Raw genomic sequence first — 25661 nt, forward strand, 5'->3', positions numbered from 1 at the left:
TTCCCCACTCAGCGGACTATCCAGAAACCAGCGTCCTTTCCCTGACAGCTAGTTCCAGAAATAACTGGCTGCCCGTGTTACTGGGCTCAGAGGACTGAAGCTTGTCAGTTTCAGGCCACTTAACCAACAACTCTAGTACTGCTTAGCTCTGAGCGGTGTAAGACTCAGTGTACATCCTTCCCAGTCCTGCAGAGTCCCTGGAGTTTGCCTATTAAGAGAGGGAGAGTGGGACTGGGGAGCAGAAGGAGCAGGGAGAAGGAAGAGAAGAAAGGTAGACAGATACACAGAAACAGATACGAGTCCTATCAAGTGCCTGAATAGACTCGATATAAAGAGCAAGGATCTTGATTTCTGTTTGTTGCTGGATCACGAGCACGTATGATAATCACTAGTTTGATAAACATTTATGCAAGGATGAACCAATCCATTAGGGTTTTTTGTGGCGTTTGAAGGGAGACCAGAGTCTGAAATAAGACTTTTCTCTTTCTGGTTATAAAGGAAAACCCCCGAGACCTCGCCCAAGCATCAGGGCGTACTGCTCTTCTGCTGGGGGCTTGTCAAGGAGCTCTGGAGCTCATGTGAGACAGGCCCCATCTTGGCCAGGCTCGTTTCCACCACCTAGTAAGAGATTTACAACTTGTCCTAAAGTTTATTGCAAAGGCACATGGGTTCACTTAGATATTTAATTACAACTTGATAATTTTTTTTTTAACTTTCTGGCTATGCCACACAGCATGTGGGATCCTAGTTCCCTGACCAGGGATCAAACCCGCGCTCCCTACACTGGAAGCACGGAGTCTTAACCACTGGACCACCAGCGAAGTCCCCACGGTTTGATAATTTTCTGAATGCCATTTTCCATGTATCCAATAGCTGAAGGCAGGACCTCATCTGGAGTTATTCAGTCTGCAGGTTGAGAATGGTTTTCATTAGGGTCATTCCCCTACGAATATTTATATTATTAATCAATGGAAAATTCCTAGACAAACAATCTATTCTAAAGATTGCATGGCAGTGTAAGTCATGTTAAGTCTAGGGAAAATGCTACTTCAATCTTTATACAGAGGCCAGTATTAAAGACTAATTAAGCCAAAGATGCTCTTCTTTTTCTTAATGTGTTTTTAAGGAAACACATTGCTATTTTGAAATCTTAGAAAACTGGCCTAACAGAGAACTGGCATTTCTAAAATGTCTATCTATGTTATTATCAGATAAGTGAGTTTTCAAGACCTTTTAAATATTTTCTTCAACACCATACTATTTGTGGTTTATTAAGTGGGTATTTTTCCACTTAATATTTTTAAAAATGCTATATGATTCTCTTATTTGAAAAAAAGAAAATTCTTAGAGAAAAGAAAAACCCACTGTGACTATCTAAACCTTAGCAGATCAAAAAGATTTTTTCAAGCAACTGATTTATGTAGTCCTTATAAACAAATCACATTTTCCATATAAGGGATGAAATGAATACAGAATGCTTTTATGCAGTATGGATGAAGAAAAACTCTTCACTGGAAAGACAGAGATACAGCTTATCTTTAGAAGTACTTTAAAAATTCTCAAAAATAGAATGAAATTATACGCAGGCCTTAAGGCCTATCTGGAGGAGATGCTACATAGAAAAATACAGAGGAAAGCTCCATGAATCCAAATAAGCAATGACAGGTTATCACAACTCCACAAGAGTCACTGATGGGTTAAAGGACCATCCAATGAAAATGCATCCCTAAGTTGAAGGCTGTTACCAAACTGATTTAGAAAGAAAGTCAAATAAACAATGGAGCAAACACAGGGAATTTCAGAAAATTAAACTGGAAGGCATTTTAACAGGGACCTGAGCCTCCAGCTGTATATCCTTTCCCTCTTGGTGCAAGACAACAAACTCTGCAACGTAATCACTGGAGACCTTAAATCCTGTTAGAAAAAGCAACGTTAGGCACAAGGCCCAAATCATGGTTCATGCCACCCATGGAAGAGAGCACAGCACAGGAAGAGCCAGAGTGCTCAGGCTACTGCAAGAGAGCAATCAGGCGCAGTACCAACTACACGCAAATGTGATTCCTTCGTCAGAGGTGCCTCTTCGGCTGGCAGAGCTCCAGCGCCGTCAGGACATCCACAAAACACCCAGGGTCCCATAAGCCACCAAAAAGCCAGGCGCGTTTTTCCTTTGGCACGTGGACAATTTATTGTCATGTTGGCATCTGTTAAAAATTCACAGAATAACTGCCTTGTTTCTTCAAGGCAGTTCAATAAAAGATGTTTCTCCACATGTGTGAAATAATGGTCACACGCTGTACCACCTTAGCAGGGAGCCTCCGACTATAAACACAGAGTGATTTCTCATCACAAATAGGTGTCAGATTCCCATTTGGAGAGAAAAATAGATTTTAAAGAATATTCTTGTTACATTTTAATATCTTCGGTGTTTATTCGCCTGCCTGCTTCCCTTCACAACATGAACTGCTCTGAGGAAGACAGAAACTAACGACCCATTCAAGGCTGTAACCCGGGCCCCCCAGTGTTCTCCCAGCTGTGCTCTCAGGTTAACTGGCAGAATCGCTCCCTCTTCCTTCCCTGCCACTACAGCGCCCTATATTCGGAGGCACAGACGACAGCATCTAAGTTCTCCCCATCCACGCCCACAAAGCCCTCTCGGCTACTGACATCATCCATCATCAGGAAAATGAGAGTCAGGGGAGGGATCAGACTAATTACCCAGATGGTAGATGGGGGCAAAATACCCGGCCTTCCCTCGTACAATTCTTTGGAGTTTTAGCTGCAAAAGTCCGCTTCAGTGCTGAGGGCAAAGCCAACTGTGTGTGTCACTATGTGCTGGAAGAAGCAAAGAAACCACCTTTTAAGGCTTTCAACCCAGGTCTCACCTGAGTCATCTGTGCCTGATGCTAAGGCTTATTATCAATATTTGCACAGTGCTTTGCAATACGTAACTTTTGGATACGAGGTTGCATTTGATCCATACAACATATCCACGGGATGCTCTGATCCCCATTTTACAAATGAGGAAGCAGAGATTTAATTAACTGTCCAAGGTCACAAAACCAGTTAGTGGTAAGTCTGCACCTAAACGCAAATTTTTTGGTTCCAAACTGCCTAAAGATTAAGATGAGGAAAAGAATGTACTGTAAGAGGCACTGGAGCTCTGACACTGAACAAGGCCACATGGTCCTCACAGAGCTCTCGCTGGGAGAGAACTCCACTGGTAACCCCAGCAAGGGGTCCTGAGTACCGCCTGCCTGGGTGGGACGGTGCCCGGCCTGTGGGGCAGGCCTTTGTTCTTTGTTCTCTCAGTAAGCGCGGACTGGACTCAGGGACCTAACAGGTGCCAGGCTGTTCGGAGGACATGAAGGGTGAGTAAAGATGGGCAAGGGATGGGGTGGGGTGGGGGTTGAGGAGTGGGTGGGTGGCAAAAGGGTCGGAGAGGAGCTTACGTGAAGATCCCAGAAGGGACTCAGTGTAGCCGGAGACTGTGAGGCAGTGGTGTGATGGGAGTGAGACCAGAAAGGGAGGCTGAAAGGGATGAGAAGGGGCCTAGTGGTAACCAAGTGCATCAGTAAAGCCTTTCTCCGAAGGCAACGGCAAGCTCTTCAAGGCTTTTATGAAGGGAATGACATGATCTCACCAGTCTTCTGGAAAGATCATTCTGGACGCAGCATGGAAGTGGAATGGACGGGAGCAAAGCTGAGACAGGAAGAGTGGTGCTGATGCCCCGGTGGCCTGGGCAGGGGTCGTGACAGTGAAAGCCAAGAAAGGGGGACCTGTGAGAAACAACCCAGGGGTGGGGGTCGCAGAATGGGATGACTAGTGTAGGGCAGATGGGAGAGGAAAAGACATCAAGGATGCCTTCTAGCTTTCCGGCTTGAGAAACGAGGCAGACAGCAGTGTTTCACTGAGGTCACAGACCCAAAAAGCACAGGAGAAAACATGTTCTTAGAAATAAGTGCACGCAATACACAGTACTGAATTTACCTAAGATCCAGATGTTCTCAAATACTTTCACTGAAGAATAATGAGCCAATTACAAATGAGTGTTAACTATTAAAAGCAAGCTTTAACTGGCAATTAAAAAAAATTACTGCACATACAAAAGTAACAAAACTTTGCTTCTTTTACAATATTCTAAAATTGAGACGGATGATTCTTCAATGAATATAAATCGACTTTTATTGTACGTGATACTTGTTTTCCGAGCTCTTTGGTGAACAGATCTCTGGATAGTAGACTTAATAGGAATTCAACACTAACCCTAATACAATTCCTAGACTGTTATTCCCTTCATTACTGACTAGTTCGGCTTGGTCCACAATCCAGCCCAGAGGTAGAGTTCTGGGGCTGAAGAAATTAGAAACAGCTTTGTAGATATTCTCTCTTGTATAGTACCTCCCATTTGAGTTTATTTTCATCTGTCACTGATTATAAAAAAGGATCCTCAATTAAGAGCAGAGGCTAAATTAATTGCATCTGGGGGTGGGGGCAGACTATCATTAATGCCTTAACACGTTGATCTACTGTGTTTACTCGACAATGCTTGAGGAAAGATCTATTTTCTCTTTGCCAATACCCTTGTCCTGAAAGGCAGCACCTTTTTATATTTAGTATGCTCATGATATAAATGATAAGAACACCTTTATATGCAAGAACAATTAGAAAGGTAGATTAGGAGATCATTTTCGGACAAGCAGTATACCTACCCTGTGAGACATCTCAGCATCTGCAGACTGACTGTCATACTTGAAACTGAGAATCTCATAGAAAGAGCAACAAAATAATTTCTGTAGTTTGCAGAAACAGAAAAAAAAAAATCTTACTTCCAAGTCCTGAACAATTATCTCGGTGGTCTCCTTCATTTCTATACTTACTGGCTAATCTGTTCTCAACAATTGAGTTAGGTCAATTAAGATGATCAAAAATAATTTTAAAAATTTCAAAACTGGTTTTTGGTGTAGATATCACTAGGAAATAAGCTAGTAGCATTAAAATTTTTTCCCAAAGTTTTAGTTATTTCCATCTAAATATTCCTGGGTTATAAAGAGCATGGCTGGCCCCTGGACAATTCACTTAGTGCAAGGCTCCAGGTGCGAGCACCCCAGCTCAGACTGACATCGGGTCTGCATGGTTGTAGAAATATGCCTGGGAAGAATGGAAGACAGAAGTGGTAGCTTTAATCTGGTGCAAGAGAGAGAAACGCCCTATGCTACAGCAAATGGGAAAACTGAAAGAAGACATATCAATATGGTAAGCTTTCTTAATTTCAGAACGAGAAATATTTTGTTCTTTGGTTGTCCTGTGCTCTGAAAAGATTTGACACTTCTGAATGGCTGTGAAGGCTGAATTACTTTCTGTTGTCCAGCTCAATCTTTGCTGAACATCTATTATATAGGAGGTGCTGCTGTAGACACAGGGATGCAGAGCATAAACGAGATTCAGTTCTGGCCCTCGAGAGTTCAGTCTAAGCTACAGTAAGACACTGGATTTATTTTAAGAGATCTCTTTCTTGCCCTTGGCATTAAAAAGGAAGAGACAGACTTGCCCTCAGCAAATAGAATGTGCCTAGAAATTTAATAAGGAATTCTATTCAGATGCTGAAAAGAAGCTAACATACCTCATTAAAGAGGGAATAAAATTATGCCAAGGCGGTTAACATTTGGGATTAATAACGGAATAAAAATATACAAGAATAATGAAGACATATTCTATTCAATCAATCTACATAAAATATGTAAGTCTGAAACCTTATACTTTTGAAGCACACAGATTCTGATTCACCTTCTCATGGTAGCACACAAAAAGAACATCTAAATGCCTGAGCTCACCCCATCTGCTACACACTTTTTCTGGATAATGGCACTGTTTGTATTTATCAAACTGGAGCTACTGATAAATATCACTGTGAATATCAGATTCCAAAGATGAGAATTTTGTGATTCACTTGACGTACAGCTGTCAAGGACTAAGTGTGGCTGGATTAAATACCTGAGATATGTGAAACTGCAAAATTTTGTTATTTTTTCCTTGTCCTGCAACTATAGAGTAAATACACAACTTGTCTAGCTTGTCTAATTTGGGCACCACTGATACAGTAACAGTTGATTCTCAATTAGCTCCAGGAAGCCTGTATACTTTGACTACTACTCTGTTTAAACAGTTGAGAGGAAGAAAAGGTTGTCACGTGGCTGGACAAGAATAAAGGCCGGGGGTTGGGGAACTCAGTAATTCTGGAAGATTTCACCCAGGATGCCCTCCGTACAGATCTGACGGTCACGGAATGGTGCCAAAGTGCCTCCAGTGATAGAATACATTTTCTAGCACATCACAGTCTGGGAGCAGCATCAGTTCTGCTTGCAATCCATGTCCAAAAGGGAAAGTTCTTAGTGGCTCTGCTTTCAGCATATCTCAAGGACTAATTAAATCCTCATTACTACCTTCTAATTGTTCAAATACTATGGGATTACACCAAGGAAGTCCCTGCTGGCACACTAGATGAAAAGGGTTAAATAACCTATGTTGATTTTGAGAATCCAGATCTAGTTCAGACCTTCAGAAAACCACTAGCATTAAAATGAATATTTAACTAGACACCACTGTGAAAATTAAAAGGGAATTCAATTAAAAGCTTTTCAAAAAATTAATTCCGAACCTCTCTACATCTGTCCAAATAAACAAGCCTTCTTGAAACATTTTCACCTAATTGCTAATCCAATAAACTAGAAGGGCATTTGCTAGTTTCATGAAGCTTAACATTTTACAGGGGTTAAAAATGTGATCATTTTGATGTTAATAATAATTATGCTTATTTATTTACTCAGATAATTATTCCACACTCCCTCCAAGTCCTCTTGGAAAACAGGACAACCCACTAATAAGCCATTTCCTATTGCTCTTTTCAAATTTTAAGATATATATGCTAAAGAATAAGAAGGATAAAGCTAATCTAAACATATTAGCTACAATTTTCTTGTAAAACGTATTTCAGTATTTTAGCGTTATCCTAACTGTTCCTCCATTGCCTTAGTTCATATAATTCACAGTACTGTATTCGATTTTCTGCGTGAGATGCTTTAATAGCAATTCTGTATGTTGTTATACGAGGTCTACAGAGAAAAGATGTGGTTTAAAATAAAAACCAATGGCAAATGTGTTACAGAATACTAAACTGACGTTTAAAAAAAAAGCAACCCCAAATTTATATCAGTAATGAAGCAGTTAAAACCAAAGAATCTGAACTAATTTTCTTTATTCAGTTAGTAAGAAGCACCACATAATATGCAAACAGGAGAGTACTAAATCAAGTTTTATAGTGGAAAGTACATGAAATGTAGTGACAATACTACAGAAGAATAAAGCGGCCAGTAAACATCCCAAGTGTCTCCCTCCCTTCTGTAACTTATGAAGGCCCTATCCACATATACCTTCATAGGTGGGGAAAACTACAGAAACTCAGTTATTTTCACCTACGTACAATGTGGGGAAATGAATTTGTGACTGATGTCCTTTGACACACTCGACACCAGAACCACCAGGTGAAGAGGGTATTGAGCTGAAGAGGGGGATGGGCACTGCAGGGCCTGGGATCTGGACAGGGCACGGACTCTGCGCTCAACCTCGGGGAGACGGCATGGCCTTGCTGTTGTCAGTGCTCTTCAGACCCCAGGACAGCCTCCGATTTGCAAACTTCTCCTAAACAGGGTATGTAGTTTATTAATAAATGTTCTTCCTGAATGGGCATACAAAGACCAAAACACAAAGGAATGACAGCAGAGCAAGAGATCAGCTTCTTGGGCCTGCAGGAACCTAGCTCCAGGGCAGTTTGTCAGCACTGCCGTCCCCCACGAGGACTTTGGAGACGACCCAGAAAACTGCACCGCCCAAGGAAAGCAGGCTGCATCTCCTGTTCTGTGCAGTTGTCTCTGGGCAAGTGTGTTTCCAGATTCTCTGCCATTAAAGAAAATCTATCTCCTGTGGGTACATTAAAGAAAATGTGTATAATTGTGGACTCTTACTCTCTTATAATCTTACTTGTTAAAACAAAGTAAGTGTAAAAGGAAGTGTTTAACTTGGTTATTTTAGCACTCAGCAGTACAGAAGCTATGTTCTTGTCTTGTCTATCAAGGTCCATGGTTTCTGAGAAAGAATACATTTTTTAAAATAAGATGCTAACTCACCAATGTATTTTTTTTCCTCTCTGCTTCTTTCATTACTTCCTTAAATAAGGGGAGGGGGCAGATATACAGACTGTAAAGGTATAAATGAAGTTAAATTACTTTTCAATACATGGGAATCAACACTGGGGAATTTTCTAGCAACGGTTTTCTTAGATTTATTTTGCACTATATATACTGTTGGTACATACCAAATGATGGTAAAACAAGGAAAAGGTTTTCATTATCGTATCAAATCATTAAAATGTGTCATTTGCCATTAAAATATCTGATCAAGTGTCATTAGGTAGGAACTAACGTTTCTTCCTAGATTTTAACAAATAACAAAGCCATTTTTAAAAAAAGTACTTGCTATCCAATTGTAGAGGAAATTTAACTCACGCGTGGCAAAGTATCATCCAACAGTCATTTTTAAATAAGTTTTCCTTCTCAGGGGTTGTCCAACCAACAAAAGGCGCACAAGGGATGCACATGGTGCAGACAGCACAGTCTCAGGGGAAGTTTGAGGAATACGTTCATAAAAATCAATTCAGATTTAGCAAATCATAAAACTCATTTTTGCTATTTGAAGGAAATGGTCATTATATTAGCCAGATTGTTATGTATCCACTACTAGTTACCAAAACCGCACTATACATAAGAGGGGGGAGAAAAACCCCAAACATATCAACATAGTGGTTTCCATACAGTGACACCAGAGGAACATCCTCAATTTTGCCTTGCAAATGTATGAAGTTAAAAGCTTGATTTAACTACATTTCTTGTCATCTCGTCCTTCATACCTGGTTTTCTACATTTTAAAATTCCTTAAACATTTATCAGGAGGAAGGGGTTGGAAAGACACTGGAGGATGTGGGGGGGGGGTTCTCTTTTTTAGTTCTTAGCAGTAAAGGTTAGAACTGTAGGGCTTCCAAATAAGGTATCTCTTATCTTTTGATCCCTGCAAAATTAGCAGAATCCTCGCAGTAGGAATGATGTTTCAGGGATATGGTGAAGATGAAATAACAAAAATCTTCATTTTAGCCCTGGGTCTGGCCTGAGTGGGCTTTCAGTGTAGGATAATTTCTTTTATCCTTTTTTCTTCACTTCCTTGACCGAGCCACACAAGGTAGGTACAACCCACGGCCAAGAAAAGGAGTTTGGGGAGAATTCCCCCTGGCTTGGCTTTAGTGCTCTCTCCATGAACGTCTGTAATGTCTTCTAGACAACCAGAGCCATATGAGGAGTTAACACAGAACAAGCAGTTGATAGAGAGGATGTGAGATGCAAGACTGACTTACAGGAGGCCACAGTGGAAAGTTTACAGAAACAAATACACACATCACACAACTATTAAAACATATTACAGCATCGTTATAAGGCAGGGGCTGCCCAAGTATGGTCCTCAGATCAGCAGCATCAGCAATACCTGGGAACTTGTCAGAAATGCAGACTGTGAGCGCTCCACACCTCAGACCTACTGAATCAGAAACCTGCGGGTGTGGCCTAGCAATCTAGTGTGACAAGTTCTCCAGGTGATTCTTGTGTACCCCAAAGTTTAAAAACCATGAACTATTCCATTATTAAGACATATTGCAGTATTTTGATAAGGGAATTAAAGTATTAATTATACATTAAATTATAATAAAAAAGTTAAATATGTAAAGGTATTAGAAATTAAAATTTCATTTTATTCTCACTGAACATTCATTTTAACGCGAATGATAGATAGATAAGGCTAATTCATCTTTTCACTGGTATTACTTTCTAAATAACACATTGCTGAGTTTTTAATATGTAAAATAACTGAAACTTTATACTTATAATTCTAATTAGGAACAAATCATCGTCTTTACAACCCATACAGTAATAATTATAAACATCAGGGGTCAGGAGCCTTTAAGTATCAGCTACCAAGCCAGCAACTCCTGTCTTCTGGGCGGGTGTGAAAGAGGAAGGGGAGTGAAGGAAAGTGGCGTCTCCATGGGGTGGGGCAGGTGAGCCTTGACCCACAGGCAGTGGGAAGCGATTTAGCAAAGCACTAGACGGTGCGGCAGGCTTCTAAGGCCCAGTCTACGCTAATCTGGATTAAAATCACCACCTCCACCATTAACAAAAGTAGCTTTACTTCTGAAGGGGAGAGAGAAGACAGAAGCAAACAAAGGGAGGCCTAAGGCTTCAATCAAGGCAATAACGTGGGGGTCAACACGCAGAACTGAGTGAAAGGTCAGAGAGTTTGCAGATGTGGGACAACCTGATTGTCCAAGGGCTTCAGGAGTAGCTCACATTCTTTTCTCTGGCTCTGGCACTAACGCACTTCTGAGGATGGGAAGGTCATACAGAACCTCTGCGGTCCTCATGTTCTTTATCCACAAATTGAGGTGAACAGACTCTGTAATCTTTCAGGTCAGCTCCAGTTCTAAGATCCTATAATCCTACAGTACAGGGTCTTACTATGTGTTTAAAATTTTACTGTTAAATATCATGGGACAAGTAAACTAATCCAACCAGCTAAACAGACACACATACTCAACAATACTTTTTTACCTCATTAGGACCAATATCCAAATCGAATCATTAACAGTCATTTTTACACAGCTAGATCAAATATCAGACTATAGTCATGTATGAAGTATACTTCATGGTTCTATGTGGACATATATATTCTTTGGGTCTTGAGCCGCACTTTGGTAAAACCACCCAATCTGCAAGAAAGCATCCTTCTTTTCAATATTTATTGTTACATGTAGGTTCTTATTTATTACTTTCATCTGATAAGGAAACATAATATCCTTTTAAAAATTATTTATCAGGAGGTGCATAGGTAAGCAAATTCATATAAGCCTTATATACTCAAAACACAAAGGTATGTAAGATATGAATTGAAGACCAACCTCTTTCCTGTGGCATTGGTGACTGGCTCAAGGCAGGATGAGAACTGGATTCTGACTGGCTCCCAGGTGGCTGAGGAGGCATCTGACTGCCTGTAAAACACAGTAGGGGAAGTGGGGATAGAGAACCCTCTGCATTAACATTGCAATTGTGCAAAACCAAGACACGGTTAAATTTAATCTTCATGTTCACAGAAGAAAATTATATAGCTCCAAGAGTGATATTTTTACACATTTTTGGTAAAACAATGAGGAAACAGGCATAAACATATTTATCGAATTACCTCCTGGAAAGTTCAGTTTCTTACTGTATGAGTCCCCAAATTCACAGACAAGTCAATCTGTAGCTGAAATCTCCTGACACACACTTCGACAATGCATTTAACAAAATCCAAGACTGATGAATTAACCTCATCCTCCTGAGTCTAGACTAGTCTCTAAGTGGGAAGGCGTGAATAGTGGCCAACAACTTTTCATTGGTAATATTTATTCAATATAGTAATATCAAGTGACTTCAGAGATTTAACAAAAACTTAGAGGAAAATCTCAATTCAAAAACACTACTATAAAATATAGTGTACAGTATCACTAAAGAAGAAATGTTATTCTGTATCTCTTTTGATCTTTATTGCTAATAAAGCAATATTTACCATCTATTTGATTTCCATTGATTTAATTTTTGCTGTTTGTCTTTTCAAATTATAATGTAAGCTCCTTGAGCCAGGAATCATGTCTTTTACTCCTTTAATCCCTCCATTAGCATAACAAATATTTAATAAATCTTTGTTATTGAATGGTCCTTAATCTGAGAATATGAATTAAAGCAAAGGATATTTACTATTTTATTAATTAAAGAGAGACAGTGAATCATGTGAAGGCTAGAGACAGGATTTTGAAATTTAAGAATCATCAGAGCCACCTGACAATCTCAACTCACTTTCTGCCTCAGAAGTTTAGATACATTTCTGAGGCTAAAAGTACTATAGAATAAAAATGGCAGTTGAATTTAGCATAATCCTCAAAGCACTGTTTAACCGTTCATTAACTCTTGGACACCTGTAGTAAATTACTATTAGTACCAAATAAATAACTGTAAAGTAAAAAACACCTACATTCTGGGTGACAGCTTGAAGGGTAAACACTGCCATCAACATGGCTACAGATACACAAAGCATATGAGGACCATGCTATTTTTATCTTCTAACCTCCCCCTTTGCTAAAATAAATTGGAAAGACAGAAATACACAAACACACAGACACAGACACACACACATATACATACATATCCATATATACCTGCATACATATATCCCTACATAGCCCTCTGGCATGTCAGTCTGTGATCATGCTAGATCAGGTGAACTGCTCTGACACCATAGGACCCACTTCTTGCATAGTTCTGTATATTGCTAAGAGGAATCACAGTTATTGAATAGAGAGGGAAATTAATGTACTGAAGATTACCACCAATTCACCTCAGCAAAGGTCGTGGTGCAGAGCCTGGTGTTTTACACACACAAAAAAACCCCTTCTTGTGTTTTTACCTGATGGCGTATCTATTAGGCCAGGCAGCCTGAGTACAGACCAGGAAGAGAATGGTCTCTGAGGACCACCCCTCATTAACTGACTCTAATAACAGCTGTATCTGTGACAGCCAGAGAGGCAGGAGGATGATTTTCTATCTAGATAATAGGTATAAAGAGTTGTTAAAATACAACTATAAAAAATTCTCAAACTGTTTTTGGGAGTTTAGTTTCTCACTTTTAGAAAAGAATGTAAAACTTATGAATGTACTTGAATGCTGCCGGGTACAACTGCCACTTTCATTCTCAGATAAAGTGAAAATCAAGAGCTGAATTTATAGACACTGAAAAATGTGCTGCGAAACCAGTAGGAGTTAGAGCCACAACTAGATGATAAAAGACCTAGACAAACAGCAAAGAATTTGTTTACCCATTCATCATTTACTCTTAGACATCTGTAATAAATTAGTATTAGTACCAAATAATTAAATATAAAGTAAAAAAACACATTTTGGGTGAAAACAACTTCAAGGGTAAACACTGCCATCAGCTTGGCTACAGATACACAAAAGTTGCTGTATGTCCACTCAGGGTCACGTGGTTCCTATGAAATACCCTAAGGCCCCCAAGCTCCAGTCCATTTAGAAACTTAAAGCGCTCTGCAGCCAAATACTGACTTTCTAAAATGTCACTGGGGAATCAGCTGCAGTAAGACAGTAAGCGCTTACATTATAATGATTGTTTCTGCATGACAGACTGGATTCATAGACTCATGACAGTAAAAACAAACAGTAACTCTACGTTAATACTGGACACCACTACTTACACTATGCACGCCCCAGGCGCCGCTCTTATGTACAATATTTCAAGTAAAAATAAAAAAGGCTGTACGAACTCTCATGAATTCATAAAATACTTCCATATCCAAGCAGCACTACTGGTTGTCTGGTGCGATTCTGAGAGAGATATCTCTAAAGCAATGAGCTATCTACTCATTTACTAAATCCACCCTTTAAAGAAACAAACGAGAGCCTTTTCATGGTAAAGCCAGACTTGCCCAAACTGTTTAAAATTCTCCATTTGCTTTCAACCCCTATCTTTCCATCAGTAGCTGCATAGTTACTAAGAAATAACTTCATCCACCATTAGCACAGGTATAAGCACCGTCAGAGCAGATGACGAATCAGAAAACGTGTCTGAGAAACATAATATAGAAGACTCATTTCTGTCCACTGCCCATATAAAGAAGAAAATTTAGAGCCCTTTGAACCAACTGAATTGACTGAACACCTCCAAAACCATGGATTTTTATGATACGTGTTCGACGTAAGTAAAACCTCTTGGTGATTATTTTAAAAGAGAATGTTGCCATATATAGTAAATAAACCAAATTCACAAGAAGGCTTTAACATTAAAACTGAGTTTTTAAAGAAAGCCCCGGGCTTCCCTGGTGGCGCAGTGGTTGAGAGTCCACCTGCCAATGCGGGGGACACGGGTTCGTGCCCCGATCCGGGAAGATCCCACGTGCCGCGGAGCGGCTGGGCCTGTGATCCACGGCTGCTGAGCCTGGGCGTCCGGAGCCTGTGCTCCGCAACGGGAGAGACCACATCAGCGAGAGGCCCGTGTACCGCAAAAAAATAAAAAAATAAAGAAAGCCCCATTTTCCCCTTAGTCTGTGTCTATAACGATGTAAGCACAATGGGGGGGAAAAACTGGAAAACAACTATCCTGTGAGATAGAATAAATTCCACCACTTCACACTGATGTATTCATTCTTCAGTGACTGTGTACACAATATTGTCCTAAATTTTGGTGCAACAAACTAAGAAATGAAACATCAATAAGTCGCCTGCATTTCTACTTTTGCTGGCTTAATACTGTAAGCACAAGTCTATACTATAATTTTTTACAAAAAAGCTCTATGTTTAATGAATTTTAGACTCAGAGAAAAGTTATAAAGCTATACAAGGAGCTGCCTTCTATTCCTTAATCCACCTCCCCTGTGTTCATATCTTATAGAACCTTTATATAATTATCAAGAGGAACAAGATGGTACAAGATTACTAATTAAAGATATTTGAATTTCACCAATTTTTCCACTTAACGTCTCTTTTTCCATTCTAGGGTCTCATATCGCATTTAGTTGTTATTTCTCCCTAGTCTCCTTTAGTCTAATCAGTCTTTCCTTATATTTTATGACCTTGATGCTTTTGAAGAGTACTGACCAGTCATTCTGTAGAATGTCCTTCAATTTGGCTTAGTCTGTTACTGTGTCATGATTGAAACTAGGTAGCGCACTTTGGTACCACAAAAGTGTCACGCCCTCCCCAGTTCATTCTACCAAGGGGTTCATGACATTGATGTTTCATTGTGGTAACCTTTACCTTGATTACTAGGCAAAGCTGTTGTCCACCAAGCTCCAATAAAAAGTTACTATTCTGCCCTTGGTAATTGATAAGTATCTTAGGAGGTATTTGAGACTATGCAAATCCTGTGTCTCCTCAAACCTGCATCCACTAGTTTTAGCATCCATTAGAGAATCTTGTCTGCAACATTTATTACAGTGGTGTTTGCTAACAGTGATTCTTTATTTCCCTCTTTCCTTCCACATTTGTTAATGGGAATCTATTACAAGGAAGAACTATCTCTTCTTCTCTACTTGTTTATGAATTTATTAGACTGTTTGTATCCAGACTCAGTGTGGTAGACACACTACAGAATGACTTCCAATGAGTCACACTCTTCTGTAATCTCCACCTCTTCACTGAGGGCAGAACCTGTGACTTGGCTTCTAGCCAAAGAATATAACAAAAGCGATGGGCTATCATTCCTAAAATTATTTTATATGGCAAAGTTAAAGCGATTTTACAGATGTAATTAAAGTCCCTAACCGGTTGACTTTGAAAAAATCAAAAGGGAGATAACCCTGTGTAGGCCTGATGTTAAAAGAGGACTTAGGGCTTCTCTGAGCTGAAGGAGGCTCCTGATGGCCTTGAAGAAGTAAGCTTCTATGATGTGAACTGAGCCACATGGCAAGCACAGGCAGCCTCTGGAACCTGAGGGCCTCACTTCTACAACCACTGGAAATGAATTCTTCTAACAATCTGAATGAGATTGGAAGCAGACTATTCCCTAGGTGAGCCTCCAGATGAAAACGAGACCATCCAACACTCTGACTACAGCCTTGTGACCCTGAGAGGCTGTGACTGGACTCCTGGCTAGAGAAAATGTGAGATAATAAATGCGTGCTGTTTTAAGCTGCAAAATTTGTGATAATTCGTCATACAGAACAGAAAACTCACACACTTGTGGATTAAAATCCAAACTTGCCATTATTTTGTTGCTCAAATTGTTCCAAATTCTTATTTTATTTTTTTCAAATCCTTATTTTTGGAATCACAAGATCTTCCAGGCTCATCTCTTTTATTGGAGGATGGTGTTCAGAGGCTAAGATCTGGGCATTGGGTCTGCGCGTTATTCCCGGGGACTTATTGCTTCTAGGCCCTCTCAGTGAACAGAGGTAGGAAATGTGTATGTACACTAATGCATACATGTATACTCTGTATCTTAGTATTTATTTGTGTGTGTATGTAATCATCAGTTTATGCAAATACCTCTAACTCCAATCCAAAACTAGAAGGTACATTTTACCCTTCTCCCTGTCCTTATTTATAAGTTCTTTCTCCAACGTTAAGAAAAGCAGCCCTCATTATCTAAATCAATTTACACACTGTTCAATTCTGTTCTACACACAAAGTAATTTCAGAATTACTAGACTATATCCTTATGAAAAACACCGAGTCATTTGTTAGGGCTTATATTTCATTTTGAGTTCGCTTCGCATACTGATTGGTTTTAACCGTTTTCAAATTTAGGGGGGTATGTGAAATACTTTTATGGTTCTAAGAGTCAGAGCTACGCAAAAAGACATATGCCCAGGAGTCACTCCCTCCTCGTCCCTGCTACCTTCTTCCCATTTCTCCTTCTTCCTACCCCTTTTCCCATCTGCCCTCTATAAATAACCAATCCCTTTAGTTTTTGGTTTATCTTTATCTTTCACATATTTTTTTTGCATAAATGAGAAGATAGCTGTATATTCCCTTATATTATCTTCTCCCTTACGTGAAAAGTTGCATATCCTAGGTTATCTTTCAAGCTTTGCTTTTTCACTTAACAGCAAGTCCTGAGAGTACTTCCTATCAATTTATAGCATTTTCCTTATTTAAAAAATAGGTACATAGCTCTCCTTTTTGTGAGTGTTCCATAGTTTACTCAACCACTTTCCTATGTATAGGCATTTAGGTTGTTTCCAATCTTTTGCATATGCAATTCTGTACTGTTGGAGGCCTATCTTTAGGGTAAATTCCTTGTAGAGGGATCGCTGGGTCAGGAGGTTCTGTATTTTCAAATTTCCCTCCATGACGCTTTGTTTTGCTATTTGTTGGTCTGTGAAATATTTCTATGGTTCGAAGAGTCAGTTATATAAAAAGACATGTACCTATGTACAAAAAGACTTACATTCTCACCAGCAATGTCTGAAGGGCCTGTCTCTCCGTAACTTCGCTAACAATATGCTGTCATTTAAAAAATGTTTGCCAGTCTTTATGTGAGAAATGGTATCTGAGATTTTTGAATCTGCATTTCTCTAATTCTGAGTTTGACCACTTTTTCATGTTTGGGGGCTATTTTTATATTTTGTGAATCTGTTGTTCCTGTCGTTCCCCCATTTTTCTACCTGGGTTTTTAGTCCTTTGTCCTGAAATTTTTAATAGTTCTTTATATATCAGGGATGCTAGCCCTTTGTCTGTGGTATAAGTTGTGAATATTGTCTTCGAGTCTGCCAGCTGTCTTTTGTTTATGGTATATTTTATAATGGGATTTTTAAAAAGGTAATCAAAGTCATCCTTTTTTTTTTAAATAATTTATGTCCCTCCTCTTTTTTTTAAAATTAATTTATTTATCTTTGGCTGCACTGAGTCTTCGTTGCTGCATGTGGGCTTTCGCTAGTTGTGGCAAGCAGGGGCTACTCTTCGTTGCAGGGCGCGGGCTTCTCATTGCAGCGGCTTCTCTTGTTGTGGAGCACGGGCTCTAGGCACGTGGGCTCAGCAGTTGTAACTCACGGGCTTAGCTGCTCCGCGGCATGTGGGATCTTCCCGGACCAGGGCTCGAACCCGTGTCCCCTGCATTGGCAGGCGGATTCTTAACCATTGTGCCACGAGGGAAGTGCCTCATCCATTTTTATTTTTATTGTCTTTGGGTTCTAAGTCATAGTGAGAAAGCTTTTCTCTGTGCCAAAGTTAAAGAGGAACTCAGTTTTTTTCACGTACACGTGTTTTCATCTTAATATACTGGGAACTTTTTTGTTTGAGTGGTAAGAGATATGGATCTAATTTTATCTTTTGTGATGAGAACCTTTTAAAGTCTACTCTTACAGCATGTTTTAATGTCTAGTGAGGCTGGTCCTCCCCCAACTCCCATCCCTGCTTTTCCTTTTTCAATGTTTTTTTAGCATGTTTGTTTTTCCATCTGAAGTTTAGTATCAACCTATCTAACTATATAAAATAACTTGTTGATATGTTTACTGGGACTACACCAATATTATAAATTAACAGAAGGAGAACTGATGACTGTCGGGTTCATCGTATCCGACAACAGGAGATGGCTTTCATTTGTTCAAGTCTTCTTTAGTTTCTTTCAGGTACAAAGAAGTTTTGCAGCACATTTTATGTTAAATTTATTCCTGTGCATTTCACCTTCTTTGTTGCTATTACAAATAGGATTTTTTTTTTCCTACCAGTAGGTCTTCTGTTTATTGCTTGTGTATAGGCTACTGCTTTTTGTATGTTAACTTTATATCCTGCTACTGCACTGAATTCTTTAATAGTTTGAGTTAATTTATCATTGATTCTCTGGGGTTTTCTAGGTTTACTATTGTATCATCTGTATAGAGGACAGTTTTACTTCTTCTATGCTCATTCTTATGCCTTTGAGTTCTCTTGTCTAACTGCACTGGCTAATGTCTCTAGAACACTGCTGAATAGCTGTGGAGACAGTGGTCATCGTTGCCTTGTTTCTATCTTAGTGGAAATGTCTCTAATGATTCCCCTCACTACAAAAGATATTGGCTTTAAAACTAAGGCATGTGCATTTTACCATGTTGAGAAAGTGTCCTTCAATTGCTATTTCCTTGAGTGTTTTTTATCATGATTGGGTATTGAATTTTATTAAAGGAAACAATATTTTTCTTTACATTTGTTTATACAGCATATCATATTAATGGAGTTGTTAATATTGAACCAATCTTGCATTCCTGGAATAAATCTCATTTAGTCGTGGGGCATTATTCTCCTAATGTACTACTGTATTTTCTTTGCTAATATTTTCCTTAGAGTTTTAACACTAGGATAGGGTTTGAGGGAAATTATTCTAATTAAAAATAGCTTTTAAGAACTGAATCAAGATAATCATCAATTAAACAATTTTATGAACAAAACATTACCATTTTAGTATGTAACAAATTGGGAGAACAGGCTAGTATGTATAATTTTGGTAAATTAGCACACATCTAGTAATGTGTAACTTACAGTGGATGGAATGAGACATGAATATATTACAGGTTCATATACTTCATAGACCAAGATGGTGGGGGCAGTCAGTACTCACAAGTGCTAAGTTCTGTTTCTTACAGGCAACGCAGTCTTGACAATCCCCATAGTTCTTATTTTACTTCTCTGTATTGTTTGTCTCATCTCAACAGAATGTAAATTCCACGAGTATGGAGAATTCTATTCTTTCCCTACTATATCCCCTGAACCAGACATATAGTAAGCATTCAATAAATATTTGTTGGGCTTCCCTGGTGGCGCAGTGGTTGAGAGCCCACCTGCCGATGCAGGGGACACGGGCTCGTGCCCCGGTCCGGGAGGATCCCACATGCCGCGGAGCGGCTGGGCCCGTGAGCCATGGCCGCTGAGCCTGCGCGTCCAGAGCCTGTGCTCCGTGATGGGAGAGGCCGCGACAGTGAGAGGCCCATGTACCGCAAACACAAAAACAAAAACAATAAATATTTGTTGAATAAATAAATGTGTGGTTGATTACTCCAGAAACCAAGTGCAGACTAACAGTTAATTAGATCTTTATAAGCTCTCAGTAATCATGTAGTTTTATCTTATTATTCTAGATCAGGAATAGGCAAACTTTTTCCTGTAGATTGCCAGATAGTATAAATTCTAGGTTTTGCAGGCTATATGTTCTCTGTCTCAACTATGCAACTCAGCTGTTGTAGTACAAAAGCAGCCATAGACAACATATAAACAGAGGAGCATAAATAAATCTTTACATACAAAAACAGGTGGCGAGCTGGATTTGGCCCAAAGGTGGTAGTTGCTGACCCCTATTCTAAACAGTAATATCATTAAAAAAACATTCAGGAACACCTGCTCAAAAAGTCAGTAAATATCGAATGGTATTTATTAACAACAGCAATGACTTAAAAAGCTGGTACACTCTCCATACCTAGTAAAGAGGCCTCCATAAATAAATGTCAGTAACAGAATTTGATTTATGTCCTCTTCAAATTAGATCTAGTATAGGATGCACTGGATTCCCCAGCACTTAATGCAAATGCAGGTCTAAGACTTAAATGGCAAGTACATTTAGCAGATATATTTTTAGAGAAGTGGTTCCTTGTAGTTTTATTCTTCCAACTTCTTTTGGCCAGACCAAAACCAATAAACAAATCAGAACTACTGATCAGATGTAATCATGTTTAAGTTATACTCCACCACTGTTGTGTTGGGGTAGCAGAGAATAAACATGAGATGAGTAGGATTTCTACATTAATCATTTACTTACTCTAAAATTTCCCTTGGTTAATTCCTTTCTAAATTACTACAGCATACAACTATAGAAACAGTAAGAACAAACACGCTAACTCTGAACTACAACAGCCTCTAGCAAACAAATCATTCACCCTTTTAAAAGTAACATTGTGCTATCTCTAAATAATACTAACAGACAAAGAAATACCCAGAAATCCTATTTTTCAAAAGTTGTACTGGCTGGAGAAAAAGCATTTCTTCCCTTCTCACTGTTGCAGCTAAAAAAAAAAAAAAAAAAAAAAAAAATCAACCAACCTAAGATGGATTTAGTTATCCAAGATGGAATAGTGATATAACTAATCAACATGGCAAATCTGGAGTTTTAATGACAGGCACTAGTTGATCTCAAATTTACTCCCAGGAATCCATTCTCCCCCTCCAATTTTACTACATTAGCTGACATTGGGCAAAAGTGGATAAAGACAGAGCAACATCTGGAATGCATATTTATTTGTCTTATCAAGTTCTTATATAAATTGGAGATGGTTTTACTTGAATGTAAAAAATGACATAAAAAACCACTCTGTACTTCCCATATATAAGGCAATGTCCTAAATGATAGTCCTCCATTAGTAGTTCAAGAGGATTGGCGTCTTAAAATTAACATGAAACGACACATTGAATCATAGAAACCTGAAGGATTTTGTTGGCCAATCCTCCTCAGTAAGGGTCTTTAGGGTATGTGGGGATCATGAGGTGTTCAGTGACAAAGTCTTGGATCCTATTCATAAATTTCTTGAAATTAACAAGGGTAAGACAGGCTTGTTAGAATATGTAGGGCAGCTGTGGCCATTGTCGGATATTGAGAAGAAACGAGGACTGTTTCCAGTCACTTTGCGAACAATTCTACTATGACTAAGTTCTTTCCCTGGAATGCTGCTACAGAAATCAATATATATTACATAGTTTTTAGCAATTAGCAACTGAATTATTCTTCTGCTCTTCAAGAATTCTTGGTGGTGTCACTAACTTTAGTGAGGAGCTTAAAAATAAAAAACAACACATTGTAGAAACTACTGCTACACTGCATACACCAATACATCACAGCCCTGACCAACTTTCATTGTGCACTTCCCTCTATTACTCAGTTCTGCGCATCGCAAACTAAGACACTGGGTTGCTTTTTTCTAATATATCCTCACACTTTCTTCATGTTATGGAAGTCAGCTCTCTCTCAAGCAGAACATGAGACTCTCTCCCACAGTCTGACTTTACAGGTTTTCTGTATGATATATTTCTTTTCTTCTTTTTTCTAATTCTTATTTATTTTTATTTTCTGCTGCATTGGGTCTTCGATGCTGTGCGCGGGCTTTCTCTAGTTGCGGCGAGCAAGGGCTACCCTTCGTTGTGGTGCGTGGGCTTCTCATTGCGGTGGCTTCTCCTGTTGCCGAGCACGGGCTCTAGGCATGTGGGCTTCAGTAGTTGTGGCATGCGGGCTCAGTAGTTGTGGCACATGGGCTTAGTTGCTCCGCGGCATGTGGGATCTTCCCGGACCAGGGCTTGAACTCGTGTCCCCTGCGTTGGCAGGCAGATTCTTAACCACTGCGCCACCAGGGAAGCCCTGGATGATATATTTCTTATATTCTGCCAGTCCCTGGTAAGAACACTGTAACTTCTTTCCACAGTAGAAGCCATTCCTTTCATTTCTAAAACACAAAGTACTGGTTAGGATCTTCTCTTCTGCCATGGTAAAAGACAAACATGATTTTGTTAAGAGATGGCAATGGTGGATTGCACGGTGGGCTCCATATCTATGGAAATCACTGAACATCTTATCTAAGACAGTATCCAAACCAGAGTGTGATTAGATAGTGCAGCTCTGCAATGCAAGCAGCAAGGATTTCACTGGTCATTTCTTTAGTAAACTTAAATACCTGCATAATGCCTAAGAGCAATGGTGTGAGTGAAAAATGAGTTTTCAATAATCCATAAATTCATCGAATGTCCTAGTCTTAGGCATTTATTTAGATAAGTTAGAAAATCCACAAATTTTGAGTATAGCATCGCTCTGCCAGTGTCTTCTATTTCATTTGCTTCAATAAAGGGAAAAAAATCTTTCTTACTCAGATTCACAAAGCCAGCTGACTGCCATCAACTCCAGTGTGCTCCAAAGCAGACATTAAAAATATGGAATCTGGGGCTTCTCTGGTGGTGCAGTGGTTGAGAGTCCGCCTGCCGATGCAGGGGACGCGGGTTCGTGCCCTGGTCCGGGAAGCTCCCACATGCCGCGGAGCGGCTGGGCCCGTGAGCCATGGCCGCTGAGCCTGTGCGTCCGGAGCCTGTGCTCCGCAGCGGGAGAGGCCACAACAGTGAGAGGCCCGCGGACCACAAAACACAAAACAAATGAAAAAAAAATATGGAATCTGCTCAGGGTGTAGCTTAGAGTGAAGAGTTTGCTGAAGGGCTTGACTGTGGACTCACAGCACTTACTATTGTTTGGTGTGTTTTAAATAGGATCTCGCTCTTATCAGGAGGTGCTGTATCAGGGTACTGGAAGGTGGGAAGGCAGCTGTGAACAGGCTGTCAACACAATTCTTTACTGTGAACCAACTCAATCTCAGATTACAGCAGTATAAACCAGAAAGTAACGTTTTCACCTACCTGTACCCTCCAAATGGAAGCAGAGAACCACAGCAACCTGGTCCCCCAACTTCAAAGAGTTAGCGTGAACCTTGGATGACAAACCTTTCTATGTCTTATGGCTCAAAAGTTCATTCAAAACAGGGTTAGATTTTCATCAGTCCTTACCCAAGATACTGCAAACTGTTGATGTGTCACTGGGTCCTAAAAATATAAATTAGTACTGCAAAGGCATACGCAACTTGTATACTTCTAAGGCATTAAGGTAATGAGGAAATTCCCAAGATGCCCCGAACATGACCGAACCCTTATGAGAGCCATATCTTCACTCTAAGCAAACAAACCCCAGCTGGATCACGTTTCCAACTATTTCCCCCACTGTAGTCTGAGGGCTATGAGTCTTCCTGTTAACCTTACTGCTGAAGTCCAACTTAGAGTAGCTGACAAGTGAAAAACAAAGCAAATATGATGCATTCTACGTAAGAATTACGCCTTTACAGGGCTGTAGTAAAAACTCTTTGGGGTTTTTGTTTGTTTGCTTGTTTTTATTTTGTAAACTTGTTATAAGACATTATTATCTCACCTAGCCGACTGGATTCAAACCAGAATTTTCCCATTTGCCCTCTGTTAGTAAGTACTAAAGTTACCTAACGTCTTTTCACACGGAAGCCAGTCGGATAGTCTCATTACCTGACACTCATTAAAGTCCTTTTGGGTAGACACTTTTCTCCAGAGAACTTGAGGCAAGAAACTCACTCTCTCACAAGGTGCACGACAAGTCAGGGAACACAAGGCAGAACAGACTTCTAAACTCTGCTCTTTGGATCTCTAAAATCTTTGATTCAAGATAAACCAGAGCCCTAAAACACTTAGCTACAGGAGGAGATTTGCAGCCTTAAAATATACCATTCTTAGTCTGGACTGTTCCTAAGAGACCTAGAAGGGGTGGGAGAGGTGTGGTGCCTGATTTTACGGCGGCGTGACTCTCAGTCCTGTCCTACAGCTGGCGAGGGCCCGAGCAATGTGGCTTAATCCGGCTGCTCCCCGTTCCCAGCGCTGTTCAGTTCAGACCTTCCTTACTCCCCTACCAACTCCGGTGACGTGAGTCAACAACCGTTCTTTTGCGAGACAAGAAAAAAAGCCACCAAATGAAAGACAAAACCTTAGAGAAAGTTTATCAACTTTAGTTAACTTTCAGTGTGAAGACGTGTATAGGAAATAGGTAATATGACCAAAGATGTGATTTGGTTGAAAGCGGGAGCCACTTCCATCTTTGGGAAACTTGAGGATCTCAGGAGGTATCCCTTATGAACGTCAGAAATGCACGAAAATATATAAACGCCCATACTGAAAATCTGCTCAGTGTCTGTGTTCAAGCACCCTCATAAATATACGTCCTCCACAACAGCTCTGGAGCTAAGGTACACAATCCAAAAGTCTCTGGGTACAGAAAAATCTTGGAGGAAAGAGAAGTAGATTTGTGTTCAGATATAACACAGCTGGTCTGTCCTCCACCAGGAAGTCTAGATCCATAGCACTCTGTCACCTGTAAGAAACAGGCAGCTTCTGAATCATGCGGAACACCAGACATAAAATGCAGGATGGCTACCAGCCACATCGGTTCTAATCCCTGCTTTGACGTAAGGTACGAGGCAGGGGAGGGGTTAATAAAAACCAAACTGAATTTCCCCCTACTCTGACCCATTCTTATGCCTCCTCAATATTTTTCCTCTTTCTAAGACTCCTTTTCTGTTTGAGAAGCTTACTATTTGGCTGCCTTCTGAAGAAATGGGTATAGTGACGGATGAAAGACTTGTATTCATCGTATAATTCAGAATAAGGGAAAAAACTGACTGCTGTGCATTTAAGATTCTAACAACCTGGCAATTTTGTATAGTCGTTTCCCCCACCCGTTCTTTTGAAGAAATCTGCTTTTATTTCGTTAATAACTAACCACAGTTGCAGCAGCATGGATCCGATTAGCAGTTCTTACGGTACAAAGGGGAGAGGGAAAAAAAGCTGTGAACAGGGTTGCCAATTTGTCCACCTGGGCCCCCAGGAGAAAGATTAGATGAGGCGCCTGCCTGCTCCCTCTTCTCCTACTTGATCGCTGCTCTATACTGCCTGATAGACACAAGCCTTTTTAAAGCCAAGGCACTTGCTTTCCTTAAATAACAGTTTCACTTGCCTCCATCCCCTCTTGTCACAAATTTCTCATCCTGGGTCCCAACAAGTCAGGACACCTCTCAAGTGTAAACATAAGTAGCTGTGGAAAGTACCACACACGGATGCTCACCAGCGCGGAGCTGTTGTGCAGCTACCATAGAGACCCACAGAGGAGTGTCCTTACGCCCTGCAGGGAGGGGGCCCCGCTCGCATTACCACCTGAACCATCCCCCACCCCCCCCACCCCCGCCCCCGTCTGTGGAAGAACTGTCTTCCATGAAACCGGCCCCTGGTGCCAAAAAGGTTGGGACCGGTTCTAAGAGGCACAGCCAACACTTTACACTACTTTATTATTTTAATTTAAAGGTCCTAGGGGTAGCCAAGTGGGGGAGGCAGCAGTGATGTGCTCAGGGCTACGCCTCTTAGGAACAAAGGATGGCCAGGGCTGCCGGCAAAGCAACACCC

General features: G+C 40.2%; 1 protein-coding gene across 3 annotated transcripts in view; it reads right to left on the reverse strand.

Moving 5' to 3' along the window:
* ARID1B (AT-rich interaction domain 1B) overlaps positions 1-25661 on the reverse strand; it is a 408409-nt gene that overhangs the window by 80317 nt on the left and 302431 nt on the right. For all 3 annotated transcript variants that reach the window (XM_065889253.1, XM_065889251.1, XM_065889252.1), the window contains one exon: positions 11051-11140. In XM_065889253.1, the coding sequence (XP_065745325.1) occupies positions 11051-11140 (90 nt within the window). The remainder of the gene's footprint in view (positions 1-11050; positions 11141-25661) is intronic.

The sequence above is a fragment of the Phocoena phocoena genome, chromosome 12 (assembly GCF_963924675.1).
Source record: "Phocoena phocoena chromosome 12, mPhoPho1.1, whole genome shotgun sequence".
Lineage (NCBI taxonomy): Eukaryota > Metazoa > Chordata > Mammalia > Artiodactyla > Phocoenidae > Phocoena > Phocoena phocoena.